The following is an 18,555-nucleotide window of genomic DNA, read 5'->3' as shown; positions in this document are numbered from 1 at the left end:
GTTTTTTTTTTAACTGAATAATATCTTGAACATTGCTCCATGTCAAAGATTCTTCTAAAAGGGTAGTTCTAAACCTTTCTTGCATCCCAGACACCTTTGAAAATCCATTAACAGCTAAGAACTCTCACCTCTTTGGAAAAAATATCACATAGTTGACTAACTACGTAGAATAATTTCCGTACCATTTCTGGAGTTCACAGATACTCTAAGTCCATCCCTGAATCCCAGGTTAAGAATCTTTACGCTAAAACATGATTTTGAATAATTACTAGGATTCTCATACGTATAAACAGAGTTGCTAAGGTGAACATTTGAATCACTTACCATGCTGTCCTTTTTTAACAGTACTTTAGTGAAACACCTAGTCAATAAGTCTTGCACAGCATTCTGATTACTGTCTCAGGATACGTTCCTATTAGCAGAATTGCCGGGTCAAGAGCATGCCCACCGTTAATGCTTTTGAGACTCAGCCTCAGATTACGATTTGATTACAATCTGTGAGTGATTGTTTTAAACCATCTCAAAGCATCATCTTGCTGTTCAGTCTTCTAATCTCCCTCTGCCTTCTTTCTCCATTGACACAGCTCCAACCAGGAGATTCAGACCTACGCCATTGCACTGATTAACGCACTTTTTCTGAAGGCTCCTGAAGACAAGCGACAGGTCTGTGGTTGCCTTTACACACTTTTCATCTGGGCTTTTCTAAGAGAATAATGCTGACCCCACCCACTCTTTGCTGTGTAGAAAGCAGAAATCCAGCCATTTTCCCAAAAGTCCTCTTAGCGCTCTGTGGCCAGAGCCCAGCAGGGCGGCTTTGCTAGGGAACACTCAGGAGAGAACTAGGTGGGGAAACCAGCCAGGTCTTAGGTCAGAGTAGGAGCCTTCAAACTTTTTCCTCTAAAGGGCCAGAGAGTAAATATTCTCCACTTCATGGGCCCTGTGGTTCATGTGGCAGCTGCTCAACGTTGCTGTTGTAGCAAAAACAGCCTTGGGAGATAGGTAAATGAACGTGTATGGCTGTCTCCCAGTATAACCTTATTCACACAAACAGGCAACAAGCCTAATATGGCCATAGTTTGCTAACTCCTGTGTTAGAGGATCAAGAATAAGGAAGAGGAGACCCTGTGGACACCACTGAGTCCAAGGGGTCCAAAATAAATGGGACTTCACACTGAGTTTCGTGTATAAAGGTCCTCTGATCCAGATTCTAAACATCTTTCTTCCCCTATCCATTAGCTGTGTAACATGCAGATAGCTCGGCCTTTTTGAACCTCAGTTTCCTTACCTGTAATGTGGGAGCAACAACATCTGCCCCATTTACCTCACAAGAATGTCATGAGGAAAAGCAAGACCCCCATTTTACACAGGAGGAAACAGGGAGTCAGCTGGGTGGCGGAACGAGCACTGACCTAAGATTTGAGGGGCCTGGGACTAAGTACTAACCCTGCTACTGGCTGGACTAGTCTTTTAAGCTCTGTGGGTCTTGGTTTCTCTTTCTGTAAAATGAAAGGGCTAGATTAAATGATCTCTGAGGGCCCTTCCAACACTAACATTCTAGATTTCTCTGAGAAAAACCTTAATGGTGTACAAAAGTAAGACTTCATTCTGTGTCAATATCATGGGCTCAGTGAAATGCCATCCAAGTGGGATCACGTACCAAGCTCTTGGTAGATTCTGGAGGGAAGACCAGGGCATCTGTGGTTGTGTCTGTCCTTGTCCTTCTGGATGGCTTGGCTCTGTTAATGTCTTCCTTCCCAGTCCATGTTTGAATGTAAGCTGAAAGCTCATTCCGTCTGCTTCTCTCTGTGCTTTTTGCTTCCTGCCGGCAGGACAAGCACCTTAATCCTCTAGACCTGCCTGTCACTGTAAGTAGCACCGCTGTGTGGAGAGGGCCCTGGGCCTTCCAGGTGGGGAGGTCAAAGCTGGGCCAAAGTCTCACGGTCTGATCTAGATGTTCAGGCCACGTCCAGACCCAGGGAAAGGTCATGGGTTGTGAATCTCCTTTGTCAGGACTCTTAGGGAAGTACTGCAGATTAGAGTCACAGAAAGGATTAGGGGGTAGCTGCCCCAGGGTATGTGGCCCAAGCTTTCCTTTGTAATTTTCCTTTGCATGGGTCTGTGGTTCAGCTAGGGAAGATCAGATTCAGAAACAGCTTGTGACTTTCATCTAGACAATACCACAGATGCGTCGCCGTCCAACTTGCCTTAGCAAAAGAGTAAAGGTAAATCCATGCCTTTTTTGGACTCTTACTAGACTGTAGGACTCTGACAAGGTTAGACAGTTGACAAAAGGGAGTTTGGATGCTCATTTCTTGGTTAGAGGGAGCTTTGGAGAGGTCAGCTTTGCGACGATGTGAAAGAGGATAAGTGCTTCCCCCCGGCACCACAGAGAGGCTTTTGGTCTAAGACCTTTATATTTGAGCTGTAAACCACTGTCAATTACTCACTTCGTGAGTTGTCCACAGCAAGATTTAATCTCAACTGACCGCCTATAGCTACCAGAGAAGTTTCTAGGCCACCTTCCTCCTCTGCCAGCTAGTATGTGCTCAGGGAATGCAAAATAAAACTTAATGTTCCTGGCAGTGTCAGCCATTTGGAATATGGCTAGAAATCTGGAAGTGAGAAAGGCCTTTTAGCTCCGAGAAAAATGACAGAGCTCATGGATATTACTCCATAGGAGAGGTGTGACAGCTCCCTGAGGCCCATTGATTTAGAATTATCTATAAAATTAAATGAAGGCAGCAGTTTAGAAAGTGAAGTCATACTAATTAACATTAGTAAGAAGTGATGGCTGACATTGGAAGGAGGAGACAGAAGAATTATGAAAAGCTGTCAGAAAAATTAAAAGCATTGTAATCTGGGACCATTTTGTTTAGGGGAAAATAGCTTCACATTTCAATAGCTCCTCAGGGTATTACAGTGTCACAACACAGAATAATAACCGATGTTCTTTTTGATGAAGCCAAGTCCTTGGCAGTGATTAAATTATAATCATTGTAGTTGCTTCAGAAATAAAGAAGTGTATATAATATATTTTTTAAATTTACATAAGAATGGTCAAAATAATGGTTCTGAGAGAACCCTTAAAGCTTTGCTCCCTGGAAGATTCATTTATGTAGGATACCTTATTTCTTGGATCTGCTAAATAAATAAAGCATTACTGTCAAAGTCTGAATCAAATAGAATTAAAAAGGTGAATCTATTATGAAAAATTACCCCAAAGCACCCAACACATTGCTCCCTCAGCCAGTCAGGAGAGAGTCGCAGAGTCGCAGACTACGTACTGACTTAGCGCGTTGGTGCCCCAGCCCGTCTGCTGGGGGCTGGGGGGGAGCTGGGGCCAGTGCTTCATCAGAGCCCCTTCCAGCCTTGGCGGTGGGGTCTGCGTAGAACGATGCATGTGGCTTGGAATCCATCACACTGCTCTGTGCTCCACGTGCAATGTCCATTGCCGGCATCCTTGTGACGCAAGTGTCTCATCCTCAAGCAGTCCACGTCTGTCTTTGAAGATGATGCGGTCCATTATGCCATTAAGAAGGGAAACCCTACTTGAGCTAATTTGCACTCTCAAAAAAGAGTGAAGAAATTTTTCAGAGTATAAAATACAATTGATGGTAGATTTTCTTTCATTCACCCACTTTTCATTTGAAAGGAAAAAACTTTAAGAAAGAGAAAAAGCCCCAGAGGTATGACATCACTGTCCTCTTGATAGTTGTTCCGGGTGTGCATCTGCCACCTTCCCTGATATGTACTTATTTTTCTCCATAGGATATGGCCAATGCATTTGCACAGAAGCACCTTCGGTCTATAATCCTGAATGTAAGTTCCTGGAACACACCATTTTGTTACTATTTTGTTACTGATAATAGCAATTATTACTATGATTATAGTTATTGTATTACTATTATTACTGAAATTTCTAGTGTGCTGAAGGTACACGGAGGGAACTTAGCAATAGCTACCGAACACTTCTTAAACTGGAAAGATTTTTCTTGTAATCCTCTGTGAGCAGAATTGTCTCTAGGAAGTCATCCCACCAGGAATTGCAGAGCCTCTAGGGAGGGACAAGGCCAGTTATGCTGTTTGTTGCCCTGCTGCTCCAAAATTTTTATCCAGAGAAAATATGTCAAAATCAGCACAAAAGAGGAAAGTAATTCAGCCAATACTGATCATAAATCTGAACTGTGTAGGACACTGACAGATAAATAAAGACAGAGTGTTTGCTCTCAAAGACCTTCTGGTCAAGTAGGAAAGACCAGTGATCATAGCACAGTATGGTCAGTGTTTGTGGTCTGGGGAGCAGCGAGTCCTGCCTTGAAGGAGAGGGTGTCAGGAAACCTTTGGAGGAGTCTCTTCAGGTGAGCTGCGCAGGGTAACTAGGCAGACCGGGAAGAACAGGAATCCAGAAAGAGGGTGGCTGGAACCTAGGAGTGTGTGATTGGGTACAGGGTGGGGCAAGGAGCAGATTTGTGATGAGGCTGGAGAGGTAGAAAACACTGGATCAAGTAAGGCCTTAGTCTAACTCCTAAGGACAACTGAGGGGGGTTAATTAGGATGGTGAAATAACCAGATTTGCACTTGAGAAAGGGCATTCTGAGGGGTGTCTGAGGCGGGGAGAGTAGAGTGGTAGTGGTGGAGGGATCTGGAAGGAGGTCTAATTCCCTGTCACCCAGTGGTGGTGCGGGCTGGAAGGGGGCTGAGGTGGGACCTGGGGAAGAGAGTCAAGGATCTAGATTAAAAGGAAACGATTTTATCAGTTGTCAAAAACAGGGGAAAACTGGTAGACCACAGTGAAGGGAATAAAATGAGAATCTAGAAGTCAAGTGTAAAACACTTGATGTTGAACGTGGACTCTGGAGTCAGCCAGCCTCCTTGCACTGCCATTTTCCAATCTTTGATCTTGATCAATTCACTTAACTCCTCTGGGCTTCAATTTGCTCATTTGGATGTGAGGAATAAATGAACTGATGTATATAGAGTGCTCAGCAGGGTGTCTGGCACTTCGGTAAGCACTCTCCTTGTATTGGCAGAACAGGATGCCAGGGTGTTAAATCGAAGAAGTGAGCTCTGAGCACTTGTGAGGCTGAGCAGTCAGCTATGCTCTAAACACGCAGAGTCCACAGACTTCCCCGTGCAGAAGTCCTCTCTGCTGGCCGCTTCACCAGTTACGCCCAGCTACCAGCCTGGCAGGAGGGGCCCGGAGCAAATGCTAGAACATTGCCCACAAGTGGCAGGGAGTGCCCAGGGTCCCACGCATGCTATCCACACTCCTGAGCAGCTGTCCTGGGCACTCTCCTCTGCACGTGTGGGGGTGAGGGTGCCCTTCTGAGGAAAATTTAATTATGTTTGAGACTTATTATTGACCTCAGTGGGGTTAGAAGTTCAACTTAATTTCTGGACAAACCTTGTGAACAAGTAAAGATTCCACAATAGAAGGCAATCCAGCATCAGGACTCAGGACTTAAATGGTCTGGCAGGAAATGGTGAATGCATGGTCTCTGAAGTCCAGGGATTTCACTGAGTCAAGCCAGAGAGCTTAGGCTCCGAGATGCTTGACAGCCAAGTACGACTGCAGGTAAAAACCCTGAAACTATAACACATCAGACTGGAGCTGTACTTCTTTAAGCCGTTGATGGCTAGAGTGATTAATTACCTTCCAGCTATGATGTCTCTTAAGTTTGAGAAAGGAGATTAAAGTGAACAAAAACCAAGATCACATCAGCTGCCACCTCTATTCAAAGCTATTTCTAACTTATGGAGGGAAGTGAGGAGGAAAGAATCGGGATAGACAGGTAGGGAGAAATCGGGGTGGTGGAGAGAGGGAGCAGCAGAGAGAAGAAAGGCTCAGAGTGAGGCAGAAGGAGGGGTGAGGAGGGGAAGCAGTGGCATGGCAAGGAAGAGACCCTGCGCCAGGAGAGAGACTGGGGGAGGATGGAGGGAAGGGAAGCTGCAGGGGAGGCAGGTGCAGAGCAGAGAGCGAGAAAGTAAACTTGGGGAGTTGAGAGGAACCCTGAAACTGAGCTAAGATGAGAGATCTCATGCTTGAGAGACAGAGCAGGAGCTGGAGGGCTGGGCACAGTCACCAGTTCAGGGGGAGGGGTGCTGGCTTGAGTGCATTAGCACACGCTGCACTCTAGTTTGGACACAATACTCTCTGCCCAAAATGGTAGCCACTAGCCATGTGTGGCTCTTGAGCACTTGAAATGAGTCTAGTGTGGCTGGGGACTGAATTTGTGATTTTAATTTCAGTTTAAATTTAAATATCCATATGTGGCTTTTGACTACTGTATTGGGCAGTACAGATCTAGAGAAAGAAAGAGACAGAGAAGGGAGAGAGCTCTGGAGTCATGCAACTAGCAAAGAGGTCTAGGATAGGGCTGTCCCGTGGAAATATAATGCAAGTCCTTTTCGTGATTTTAAACTCTCTAGTAGCAACATTAAAAAAGGAATCAGGGAAATCAAGTTTAATAATAGATTTTATTTAACCCAAGATATCCAAAACATTATCATTTCAATACGTAATGATATAAAACATTATTAATGAGATATTTCAAATTTTCTTTTTTCATACTAAGGCCTCAAGATCCAGTGTGCATTTATACTCAAAGCACATCTCGGTTTCATGGGCCTAGTGGCTACCAAACTGGATTGCATGGGTCTAAAGAGATTGATCTAGAGCCAGAGGAAGCTCTAGAGTGAGCTGATCTAAAGTTAGAGGGAGCTTTAAAAAGATAGTCTCCTAGAGTTAGAGAGCTCTAGAGCAGTGCTATTTGGTAAAACTTCGGGTGCTAAGAGAAATGTTCTGTCTCTGCACTATCCAGTGCAGTAGCCACTAGCCACATGTGACTCTTGAGTGCTTAAAATGTGGCTAATGAGTCAGGAAGTACATAATCTTGTGAAAAAAAAATGTGGCTAATGTGAAGATGATGCTTTACCAAAGTTTTAACTTCAATTAATTTTAACTGATTGAAATGCAAATAACCACATCTGGCCAGTGGCTACCATGCTGGACAGCGCAGCTCTAGAGACAGAGAGCACTGAGTCAGAGAACGTGAAGGACTCAAAGGTGGTACATGTGGAAAACTAGGCAAGGGTCTCACTTGGATAATGGTGGGTGAGACAGCGTGGGCGAGAAGTACAAGAGAGCGAGAAGGAAAGCAGGATGTGGCGGGAGTGAGAACAGGACAGTGAGAGACAAGAGCACAAGCAAGTGTTGACCAACCAGGACAGACGGAACATGAGAGAGAATGAGGGAGCCAAAAGTGTGGGTGGGCATCAGAGGACAAAAGGGGAGGTGATGAACTGGCAGGGGGAGGTAGGGGCACAGAGAATGGGGAGTTCAGAGTCAGAGAACAGAGAGGGACATGGTGTGGGAGACGCAGGGAGTGGGGAGAGGGATGGGTGTTGGAGAGGAGGGGAGAGAGGGCAGTGTGAGGGGCCTGGTGGAAGAGTTAAACGTTTCTCCTTTGTGTAGCTGTCTCAGTACCATCTAAAGCCCCTCCGAGGGGTGAAATCATCCAAAATATTTTATTTTTCTAAGGGAAAAACAATCTTCCTCCACACACACTACCCATTGTCTTGGGTTTAGCAGTCCTGTGGGGTGGCTGATTGGAGTAGGGCCCAGCTGCCAGCGTTCCCTGCCACAGCCTTGGCCGAGTGGCCTCCGCATCTTTGGTGTGGCTGAGTGCAGCCCTGCTCTTCATCCCACTTCCCCTGCCCAGGGGAGCGCAGAAGAGGGATGGTGCTGTTCGGGCACACAGTGAATCATCTCTGCCTGAAGCAAGCCCGTTCATTCTTCATCCCTTCTAGAACATGAAGTCCCCTTGTGTGGGAGGAGAGCTCTGTTCCCTGCCTGGCACACTTCCTTTTTCACTAGCACTGATGTGGCTCTTCAGTCAAAGGGGCAATCAGTTCAGTTCCCTGCTCTCTGCCTTTGCTTTTTCTAGCATGTGATCCGAGGGAACCGCCCAATCAAAACTGAGATGGCCCATCAGCTGTATGTCCTTCAAGTCCTGACCTTTAACCTTCTGGAAGAAAGGATGATGACCAAGATGGACCCCAATGACCAAGTAGGTGCTAAGTGGGGCAGAGCTTTCCTGGTTGACATTGTGTGCTGTTTTCTCCTGGTTGTGGTACAGTCCCCCTTAGTCTGTGTGCCAGGCACTGTGCTTGGTCTTTGCAGAAGTGGTTGTATCTGCCCTGGAAAATCTAGCGTGATTTGTACCTGTGGAGTGACTCTATAAGGGCCAGGCCATTTCTGTCCTGCTATGGGAGAGGAGATACCTCCTAAGGTATTGATTAGGCCAGAAAAGCCTGACCTACTGTTTTTTTCCTTTCTTCCCTTAGCTAGCTGATTCACCTGCTGACTGTCTGTTTCACCTCTCAGGCTCAGAGAGACATTATATTTGAACTGAGGAGGATTGCTTTTGATGCAGAGTCTGACCCTAGCAATGTCCCTGGGAGTGGGACCGAAAAACGCAAAGCCATGTACACAAAGGACTACAAAATGCTGGGATTTACTGTAAGTACCCCAAAGCGTAGATGGTGGTAGGCCTTCTCCCCGATGGAAAGTCAGAGGGCCCACCCAGACGGAGCCCTGATAGCTCCTCCTTCTTAATGGTGGCCCTGGAATAGATGACGGTAAGAAGTTTGAGTGGTCCTGATGCTTGGTTTGCTTTGGTGGTGGCGAGTTTGCGAGTTTATGTGCAGCCTTTGGCCCCGCGAAACAAATCCATCTGTAGGAGGGCCAGTGAGGTCAGCCAAGGTGGGTAGACAGGGGACCTGTCCTCTCACCAAAACAGCTAGGTTTTTTGCAAAGCTACCATGAATATTTTGTAATAGAATGTGGCTTGTAGATGGGGTTAATTTGGTGAAGTATTTATTGCACACCTCCTCGGTGCCCGGCAGCACAGCAGGCGCTGGGATGCGCCATGAGCAGCCACAGTGCTCCGGGGGCTCAGAGTTCAGTAGTAGAAATGGGTGTGTGGAAAGAGCTGGGACGGAGGTGGGCACCACGTGCTAGTGGCTTAGAGAGTAGGGATGAGAGGGCCTCCCCTCATGTCACATCGCACACGGGAATACTACCCAGTCTCCAACTGTGTTTCTCCAGAACCACATCAACCCGGCCATGGACTTCACCCAAACTCCTCCAGGAATGCTGGCCTTGGACAACATGCTGTACTTGGCCAAATTCCACCAGGACACCTACATCCGGGTAAAGGCGGGGGGCTGGCCTTCTCAGTCCCAGTGCCGCATCTCTTGCTTTCCTCCCTCATCTCCCTGATCCTTCCTTTTCTCTTCTCCCCACAGATCGTCTTGGAGAACAGCAGCCGAGAAGACAAACACGAATGCCCCTTTGGCCGCAGTGCCATTGAGCTCACCAAAATGCTCTGTGAAATCCTGCAGGTTGGGGAACTACGTAAGTCTCTGCCTCTCCCTCTCCTCCTAGTGACTCTCGAGATTATGAACAGTCAGCTGTCAGTGGGACTGGACAACTTATGTGGGTTTTTTTTGCTTTTTTAAAAAATCACTGCATGAACTGATAATTCACCTTTTTATTTTGTTTTGTCTTTGTTAGTTTTGTTTTAGGAGGCAGAGTCTTGCTCTGTTGCCTAGGCTGGAGTGCAGTGGCCTAATCATAGCTCACTGCAGCCTTGAACTCTTGGGCTTAAGCAATCCTCCTACCTTGGCCTCCCAAAGTGCTAGAATTACAGGAGTGAGCCACCGCGCCTGGCCCTGATAATTCATCTTATCCTTGTTTATAGGAATCATGGCTGTTGCTTTGATCTGGCAACTTGAGCTGTGTTCAGAAGCTACCCCACATCTGTGGATAAGGGCTCGCTGAGTCTCTAACAGAGTAGAGAGAGGAGGACCAAGAAAAAGCACCCTGGAGAAGAAGGCTAAGGAAGTGGGAGAAAGGCCTACCCCACATTCCTTTTCGCCACAGTCCTTGATCTGCTTTTGTTCCTCAGGACTTTGGTGCAGAGAATCCAGTTTCTGGACATGAGCTCCTGGGCCCCCGCAGGCAGAGGCTTCACCCTTTCCCTGTTTACTTCCACAGCAAACGAAGGACGCAACGACTACCACCCGATGTTCTTTACCCATGACCGAGCATTTGAAGAGCTCTTTGGAATCTGCATCCAGCTGTTGAACAAGACCTGGAAGGAGATGAGGGCAACAGCAGAGGACTTCAACAAGGTGAGTGTCACTGAGCTGCTCTGAGGCCTATGGAAGGAGACTGTCACACAACAGTCTCCTGACAGCTGGCCAGCGCCTGGAGAATCCCTGAGCTGGAAAAGCAGCTCGGTCTGCAGTGCTGAGTGACAAGACTGAGGCATTGGAGAGCTCAGTCCCATCTGGTTGTTATTCCCTTGTAACCTTGAGCAGGTGTCTGCTCCTTTGTACCCTAGGCCCTCATTTGCCCACTGAAGCCAGCACCTGCCCCTTCTGTCCTCCTTAGGGGGCAGGAGAGTAAGCATAGCGAGAGTAGCTGTGGTTTATCGAGCACTCCCTGTGTGCAGGTGCTGCCGTGGTTCTGGGAACGGGGAATGTTAGGGGCGTGGGTGTGGACTGGCAGGGTGTGCACGTCATGGGTGCTTAATCGACAGTCATCCCTCTGTGCTTTCTGAGTACCCACTCTATGCAGAGCACTGTGCCAGGCCCTCAAAAGCTGATAATCTAGGGGTTGACTGTTTTGAAGTTGATCATCTCATCATAAAAAATTTGGAAAGTATAAAGAAGAAAAAGTCACCTATAATTCCACCACCCAATGACAGTCATTTTTGTATTTTCCTCTAGTCTTTTTTCCCCTCTGCATTTTTCCTACACTAGTGAAATCATACTGCACATGCAGTGTGGTATCTTTTTTTTTTTTTTAACAGTTATTGTTTTAGGGGAGCTAACACTTTTTTTTTTAACACACCACAGTGTGCCAGGCACTGTGCTTGCCTTCCGTGTAGCATCTCATATTCTTTATGGCAGCACATATCAGAAGATGTGTCTTTCTTTCTCTCACTTTAAAGTAAACAGATGGAGGCCTGAGGATATTAAGTGATTTGCTCAAGAAATAGATTAAGGAACAGAGTCAAGATCTGAACCATTTCCCTCTGACTCCAAAAACCCAGGCTCATTTCTCCACACTGTTGACTAATTGAAATATATGAGAAATAAGGCATCTGTCATTGTCCGTTATTTGATCTGAATAACCACCTAAGAAAGTGTACCTTATCCACCCCGCAGATGTCTGTGGTGCCTGTCTGCTTAAGACACTGGGGTAGGAGAGAGCTTGGTGTTCCAGAATTGGCCTGTCTGTTGATCAGAACAATGGTGTGAGTTGGTTGCCTTCTTTTGCTCTTAGGTCATGCAAGTAGTCCGAGAGCAAATCACCCGAGCTTTGCCCTCCAAACCCAACTCTTTGGATCAGTTCAAGAGCAAACTGCGTAGCCTGAGCTACTCTGAGATTCTGCGACTGCGCCAGTCGGAAAGGATGAGTCAGGATGACTTCCAGTCCCCGCCAATTGTGTAAGTGCCATCCCAGGGGCAGCCGCCAGCTCTGCCTCCCTTGCAGAGCGCCACTGTCCCCATGACCTTCTCTCACCCCGGTGCATGTCCACTCCAGGGAGCTGAGAGAGAAGATCCAGCCTGAGATCCTTGAGCTGATCAAGCAGCAGCGCCTGAACCGGCTCTGTGAGGGCAGCAGCTTCCGGAAGATCGGGAACCGCCGGAGGCAAGGTGAGAGGAGGCGTGGGGCGGGGGCTGGTCCTCGCTGACCACAGTCCCTGGTGCCAGGAGGAGCCGCCTAGGTGGCGCTGCAGGGAGCAAGAAGGCCACAGGTGGCCCTTTTGCCCTTTGTGTGCCCTGACCTTTGCCAGTACTGTCCCTGCTCACCTACTTGGCCTCCCTTGTGTTCCAGAGCGGTTCTGGTACTGCCGCTTGGCACTGAACCACAAGGTCCTGCACTATGGTGACTTGGACGACAACCCTCAAGGGGAGGTGACATTTGAATCCCTGCAGGAGAAAAGTAGGTTCATTTCTCTGTTGATGTGTCATGGTGGCTGGGTCATCTGGAGACCTGGTTCCGGTCCTGCTGTTTCAAACTGATTATCTGGGCTTGTGCTCATTATCTCTTGGGACCTGTTTCCTTATCTGCCAGAGATCATCTCTTCCTGGCCTACCTCACAGGTTGTTGGGAGAATTAATGAGATCACAGATGGGAATGTGGTGTGTAGATCATAAGGGTTGGTTTGAGACCAAGTTGAAAGATGATAGTTAAGAGCAGAAGCTCTGAAGCCAGACTGCCCAAATTCAAATCCTGGCTTTGCCCCAAATTAGTTGTGAATTCTAATTAATTGCAAGATAGTTCTCCCTTCTGCCTTGGTTTCTTCTCCTATAACATGGGGTTAATGGCCCCACTTTCCTCCTCCTTCGAGGATTGTATGACTGGCATGTTGGGGCTGGCAGGTAGTAAGCACAGCTGTCAGAAGCTGCCACTGCTGTTTGCTCTAGCGGCATTTTCATCTCCATTATTGCGAAGGGGAAGTGAGGTGAGTATCCAAGGCCCCATTCCTTGGGGAGATAAATTCAAGAGCCCTGAAGAGACCCCCAGTTAGCTTTGACACAGCCTCACCAGGCCATGGTCTATAGGAAGTGACTAGGCAGGAGGGAGCAAGTCCAAAGCCACCTCACACCCTCACCCTGCCTGAGCTAATACAGCCCTTTGAGTCTGTGGGCCCAGGGCCTCCCTTCCAGCACTGACACAAGCACTGACCACCCTGTGCATGGCTTCCAGAGACTAATGTCCATCATTTATCAGTTCCTGTTGCAGACATTAAGGCCATTGTCACTGGGAAAGATTGTCCCCACATGAAGGAGAAAAGTGCTCTGAAACAGAACAAGGTGAGTGGAGAGGAGGGTTTGAATGGCTGTCATGGTGATACCTGGAGAGTACAGACGGTGGTGGGTTTTTTTCAGTGCATGCTTGCTCTCTTCCCCTCTCTTTAAATTATTCCTGAATGTTTTATTAAGAATCTTAAACATACACAAAAATAGATAGAACCCCTGTGTATGCATCACCTACCCTCAGCAACTGTGACAACATCTGCCCATCCACTCGTTCCTCTCCCTATTACTTTGAAGAAAATCCCAAGTATCGTATCATTTCATCTGTAAATATTTAGTATATATCTCTAAAATATAGAGACTCTTTTAACATAACCACAGTACCATTATCATACCTAACAGGAAATAAAAAGTAGTTATTTTAATATTAAATATTACACTGAATTTCTACCAATTGAATTTCTACCAATTGTCTTATAAATGTCTATATAAAAATATATAAACATTTATATGTACATATACACACAATCATACCCATGTTGTTTAAACCAGAATCCAAATAATGTCTACACATTGTGATTAGTCTTTTAAGATTCTTAATTCATAAGTTCCCCTCCAACTTTTCCATCTTTTTTTTTTGTTTGCAGTTTATTAGTTGAAGAAACCAGGCTGCTTGTTTGGTAGTTTCCCAGCATCTGAATTTTGCTGATTGTCTCCCTGTGGTATAGTGTAACTTGTTCCTCTGTCCTATCTATAAATTGGCAGAGGGATCTAGAGGTTTGATCCAGTTCAGCTTTGACATCTTTCTGGCAAGACTGTGTCATAGATGGTGTTATGTTCTATCAAGGGGCACATAATGTCTGGCTGTCTCTCTTCTTGTGATGTTAGCAGACCGTTGATGCTCAATGCCTTATTCCATTAGTAAACTAAGGTTTGCAAACTAGTGATATTTTAATGCAGCCATTCCTTTTCGTTTGTTAGCTGAACTACTTCTCTGAAGAGAAGCTTGCCCTTATGTACTGTTGGCTTCCCAGTGGTACAGTTAATATAAGAAAAGAGGATAAAGCTGATTTTTCCTTTATGTACCTGCCCTTAAAACAATGAGTGAGTTCTCCAGTATCATTCAATATGACCGATTTTGTGTTTGTTTTATTTGTTTTTTATTATTATGAACTCAAGCGTTTAAGCAAATTATATTTGTTTCAGTCCATTACAGTCACATATTTTGTTGATGCTCAAATTGTCCCATCTTTGTCTGCAATTTGTTTTTGTTGTGGTTTTTTAAACTGTTAAGACATTCCTATACCAATTCCAGCTTGATAAAAAGAATCAGTTATCTTGGTAACATAAAATAAAAACTTCTAGTATAACTTACCATGACGAACTCAGACATTCAAGAGTTCTGAGTGTTGAAATGACCTTTTTCCCCATCTTAAAAGTATCACCACATCTTAGGTGTGACTTGGGCGGGGAGTGGGTAAGTTAAGGTTGCTTATTGCAGGGCCTCGTCTCCAGCCATGCCTGTGTGCATGCCTAGGGGCCTGGATGACATCATATCTCAATCAACACGTTTGATAATGATGCCAAGTTACAAGGACTTTGGCCAGGATCTTGGTGTGCAGAGCCCAGGTTGTTCCACTGCCCTAAGTAACTGAAACCCTTTCTCCTTCAGGAAGTGCTAGAATTGGCCTTCTCTATCCTGTATGACCCTGATGAGACCTTAAACTTCATTGCACCAAATAAGTATGAGGTGAGCACTGTGGCACAGCCTCTGACGGCAGAGTGACTCTCCACCTGGAGGGCAGGAGTGGGCAGAATAGAAATGTCCCAGTCAAAGCAGGTGACCACAGCATATCATGTAGCCTGCGGGATGCTGAGGATCTGCCATGTGATGGGCTCTCCACCCCTGAGCTGGGCTCTCCACACTACTCTTCAGCAGCAGCTGTAGGTTGTCATTAGAAAGTTATGGTCCACTAGGGATGATTCATTTGCTTGGGATAAGGAAAATTCTCTTCTTTGCATTTTTTCTGTGGCCACCTACCCCAAGTGAACTGGACAGATCTTCCTTCCTTGAGGCTCCTGGTCACACACTATAGTCGATCCAGGCTGGGCTTTGAAGCCAGATGGATCCGGTTCTTCTGACAAGGGGCTTACAGGTCCCTCTGCAGCCCTGGAAGATACTAGATATTAACTAAGTACCTGCACTTGAGACCCTATGTGCCCAGTGAGCTCTGAGAGCCATCAGTGGGAACTGGAGGTAGGGCTTCTGGAAGAGGAGACACTTGGGCAGGGCCTGAGCTAGTGGAGTTGCTAGTGGAGTTTTGTTAGAGGAAATGAAGAATAAGCAGGAGGAGAACCAGGTGAGCATAGTCATGGAACAAAGAAAACAGCAGCAGAGGGGACAGGACTTGGGATTGGATGGGTTGACAAGACTTCTCTGTTATTCCCTCTTAGCATGAGACCCTCCACATCAGTTTCTTTAGTACTTAGTTTTTAACATTAATTGACTGGGTTTTTTTTAATTTACTTTTTTTTAAAAACAAAATTGAGATCTCACAGGGATTCTGATTTGTGTCCTGCTGTTTTCACCTAATATATTTATTTCTCCCCTCCCATTTCCAGTTTTGGGAGCAACTGGGTGATACCCCAGTACTCAGATTTCATTTTGCTCTATTAATTGCATTTTAGGCCGTATTTCATATTATGATAACAAGTTTTAATGTAATCCCCCTCATAAAAACAAGATCTCACATTTTCAACTTGCTCCCACAGTACTGCATCTGGATTGATGGCCTCAGTGCCCTTCTGGGGAAGGACATGTCCAGCGAGCTGACCAAGAGTGACCTGGACACCCTGCTGAGCATGGAGATGAAGCTGCGGCTCCTGGACCTGGAGAACATCCAGATTCCTGAAGCCCCACCGCCAGTCCCCAAGGAGCCCAGTAGCTATGACTTTGTCTATCACTATGGCTGAGCCTGGAGCCAAAGACACTGGTACCCAGGAGAAGGGATTTGGGCCCCAGGAGAAACACTCACAGTCTGGTGCCTTGTCTTTTGCTTGTACAAAATCCGTAGTGATTGTGGTGGCCAGTAAATGCCAGCCATTCCTCAAACCCACCTCGGACCACCCAGAGTTTCCTCTTGGTCCCTGTCTACTAAGAGTCATGAAGGCAGGGTACTCTGCCCTCCCCATCACCGTCAAGCCTGGGATTGGGCCATGAGGAATGAACAGCAGATGTCCTTGCCTTCCAGCCCAAGAACTGCTTCTTGAAATGGACTTAACAACAGCCACTTACCTTTTCTTCCTAAGCCTGCTCTCTGGTTAGCTGGATTCCCATGTGAGCAAGTGCTGGCCCAGGAAAGGCTGCCTACAGAGGACACATGTGCGGGCGTGTTAAGAGGCCTGGAGTGACTGCCTTTGGGTGACCCACGCCTATGTCTCAGATCTAAGTATAGGCCTTGGGCCTTGGCATAGTGGATACCTTGGGCCTTTGCTTTTGTCTTTTCATGAGGGCTTACTCCAGCCTCATATGGTGCCAAGATGCTGCTGCTTCTGAGGTTTGGCTCTAACATCTCTGGTTTATAGAGCCACCACATCTCTCTTGCCCTTGCAGATATCAGGGCAGATAGAAATTTCTCCCCACAAGCTCTCAGTCTCAGCCTGGCAAGTCAAGGACCTCCAGGCTGAGTCCTACCCTCTTAGTCTCCAGGAATGCTGCAGGGAAAGCCCAGCTGAGGCCTGGGCCTAGACTGTGGTAAGGTCATTAGATTCTACTCCCTTCCCCCAACATTTATCTTTTCCTTCCTGGGGGAGAAATCTCCCACCTAACCCTCCAGTTTGCTTTCCTTTGGCCTTCCATATCCCAGGAAGTTTGCCTTCCCTTCCTCTCCTTCTTAGTGCTGTGGTTTCTGCCATTGGCCATGATTTCAGGGAGCTGGCTGAGGCCACAGCTGTGCCAATGGGGCTTCCCTGGTGCTGCAGCACTTGTAAACCACATGCACAGCCTCTCTCTTTGGATGTACATTAACACAGTGGCATACAGGACTGGCATGGTAGGTACCACCCAATGAAGATTGTACTATATATTTTCTTTACTATAGTCCATACTTATACAGACTTGTATATATATTTATATAAGATCTACCTATCCTAGGATGGAATGTTGGGGGAAAATAGAATTGTAGGGGGGAAGAAAAGTAATACTTCCAGTTGTGAGCCAAGATTGTAACCAGAGAGCAGCCAGGAGCTTCCTGTGAGTAACCATGTTTTCAATAAATACTCTTTCATGTACAAACTGTAGTTCCTATTAGCAGCTGTTTCTACGTACTTCCTCCCTGCTCAAGGGTGAAGATTTCACCTTGGCAAGCCATTTTCAGCATGTCCGGGAGAGTGGAGAGCTCTAGCTGGAGCCCTTAGCCACCTTCCAAGAGTCTTCCTCCTCATCATTCACCCTCCCCCCAGCACACACACCCCCCACACTGACACACCCTGCTGGTTAAGGATGCTCACAGATTGTTGCACTGGAACAAAGTGTTTTCTGCTCAGCCCTGCTGGGTGCAGCAGGGTATGGCATACTGTAAACCCCCATGAACACGTCCTCCCTCTTCTCCCTGCCAGGGACACAGCCAGGGAACAGCTCGAGTACTTGTGCCTTACAAAGAAGACACGGTCTTCACCCTGTGTGTTGCCTGTGCTTAGTGCCCAGCCTTCCAGCTGGTGTTTTAGGCTGTTGCTCCAAACCTTGGCCTTGGTAGCTGGGAGGCTTGAATGAGGGCGGTGATGAAAATAGATACTTTCTCTTGCCTCTGAGAGAGAAGGGGGTAAGGACAAGCTCTTTCAAAAGGCATAGAAAGTGCATGCAATACAGGCCTCCAGGACTGAATAAAGCCAAGACCTTGGGCAGCGATGGGTACCATTGTAGGTGCTTGGGAAGCACTGAATGAACTAATTCCTGTATGATGCCAGCTGGCGGCAGTGACAGCAGCAGTTTGCACAAAGCACTGCTTACACTCTGGCCTTGAGCCTTCTGTTCAGAGGGGCCAGGGAGCCCAGCTGAATTATTTGCAAGGCTCCACGTTTGCAGGCCGTCTTAGTGCCAGAGAGCCCAGGGGGAGGCTGGAGAAGGAAGGCAAACAGCACAAAACTGGGCCCGAATGTGCAACCCTAGCTTGCTCTTGCCTAATGGTCTCCTTGTCCATAAATGCTGCTCCTTTTAATCCATCCTGCAAGATGAAGAAAATCTGAACTCCCTAGCTGGCATTTTGGGGCCACTACAACCTGTCCCTTGGCTACTTTAACCACAAACAACCTGGGCTCCAAGTAAGGCTGCAGCCTTCTCACCCCCTTCGTTAGGATTCTTCGATTCCTCTACCTGAGGTGCTGTCCCCTTATTCATGCTATTGAAATTGGGATAATTCTTATACAGTTTCAGGCATAAAGAAAATATGTCACTAATATTTATTATTACTTCTGGATCTCTTAAGTCTTAAAATTTAGTGCTTCTGACATCACTCTCCAGCTGGCTTGAGCTCCCAGAAGAAAAAGCCCATGAGATACCTATCTTCGCGGTTCCTTCCATGGTTGCCCAGCACTGGACTGGGCATGTGAAAAACAATTCGTCCAAGAAAAATAAACAGGTGACCATTTTTTGGATGCAGAGCACTAACAGGAACCAGGGCTCCAGAGCAAACCCCTGCTTCAGCGAAGACACAATTACAA

General features: G+C 46.7%; 1 protein-coding gene across 3 annotated transcripts in view; it reads left to right on the top strand.

The window, feature by feature from the left end:
* ELMO2 (engulfment and cell motility 2) overlaps nt 1-17,136 on the top strand; it is a 37,484-nt gene extending 20,348 nt beyond the window's left edge. For all 3 annotated transcript variants that reach the window (XM_045529207.1, XM_045529206.1, XM_045529208.1), the window contains 13 exons: nt 585-663; nt 3,769-3,819; nt 7,947-8,069; nt 8,387-8,521; nt 9,110-9,214; nt 9,310-9,418; nt 10,061-10,197; nt 11,357-11,520; nt 11,618-11,730; nt 11,912-12,019; nt 12,812-12,894; nt 14,510-14,587; nt 15,610-17,136. In XM_045529207.1, the coding sequence (XP_045385163.1) occupies nt 585-663; nt 3,769-3,819; nt 7,947-8,069; nt 8,387-8,521; nt 9,110-9,214; nt 9,310-9,418; nt 10,061-10,197; nt 11,357-11,520; nt 11,618-11,730; nt 11,912-12,019; nt 12,812-12,894; nt 14,510-14,587; nt 15,610-15,810 (1,486 nt within the window). In that variant the 3' untranslated portion in view covers nt 15,811-17,136. The remainder of the gene's footprint in view (nt 1-584; nt 664-3,768; nt 3,820-7,946; nt 8,070-8,386; nt 8,522-9,109; nt 9,215-9,309; nt 9,419-10,060; nt 10,198-11,356; nt 11,521-11,617; nt 11,731-11,911; nt 12,020-12,811; nt 12,895-14,509; nt 14,588-15,609) is intronic.
* The last annotated feature ends 1,419 nt before the right edge of the window (nt 17,137-18,555 follow it).

Source organism: Lemur catta, chromosome 17 (genome assembly GCF_020740605.2).
Source record: "Lemur catta isolate mLemCat1 chromosome 17, mLemCat1.pri, whole genome shotgun sequence".
NCBI classification, from domain to species: domain Eukaryota; kingdom Metazoa; phylum Chordata; class Mammalia; order Primates; family Lemuridae; genus Lemur; species Lemur catta.
Note: the sequence above shows the minus strand (reverse complement) of the source record. Positions and strands in the feature narration are given on the sequence as shown.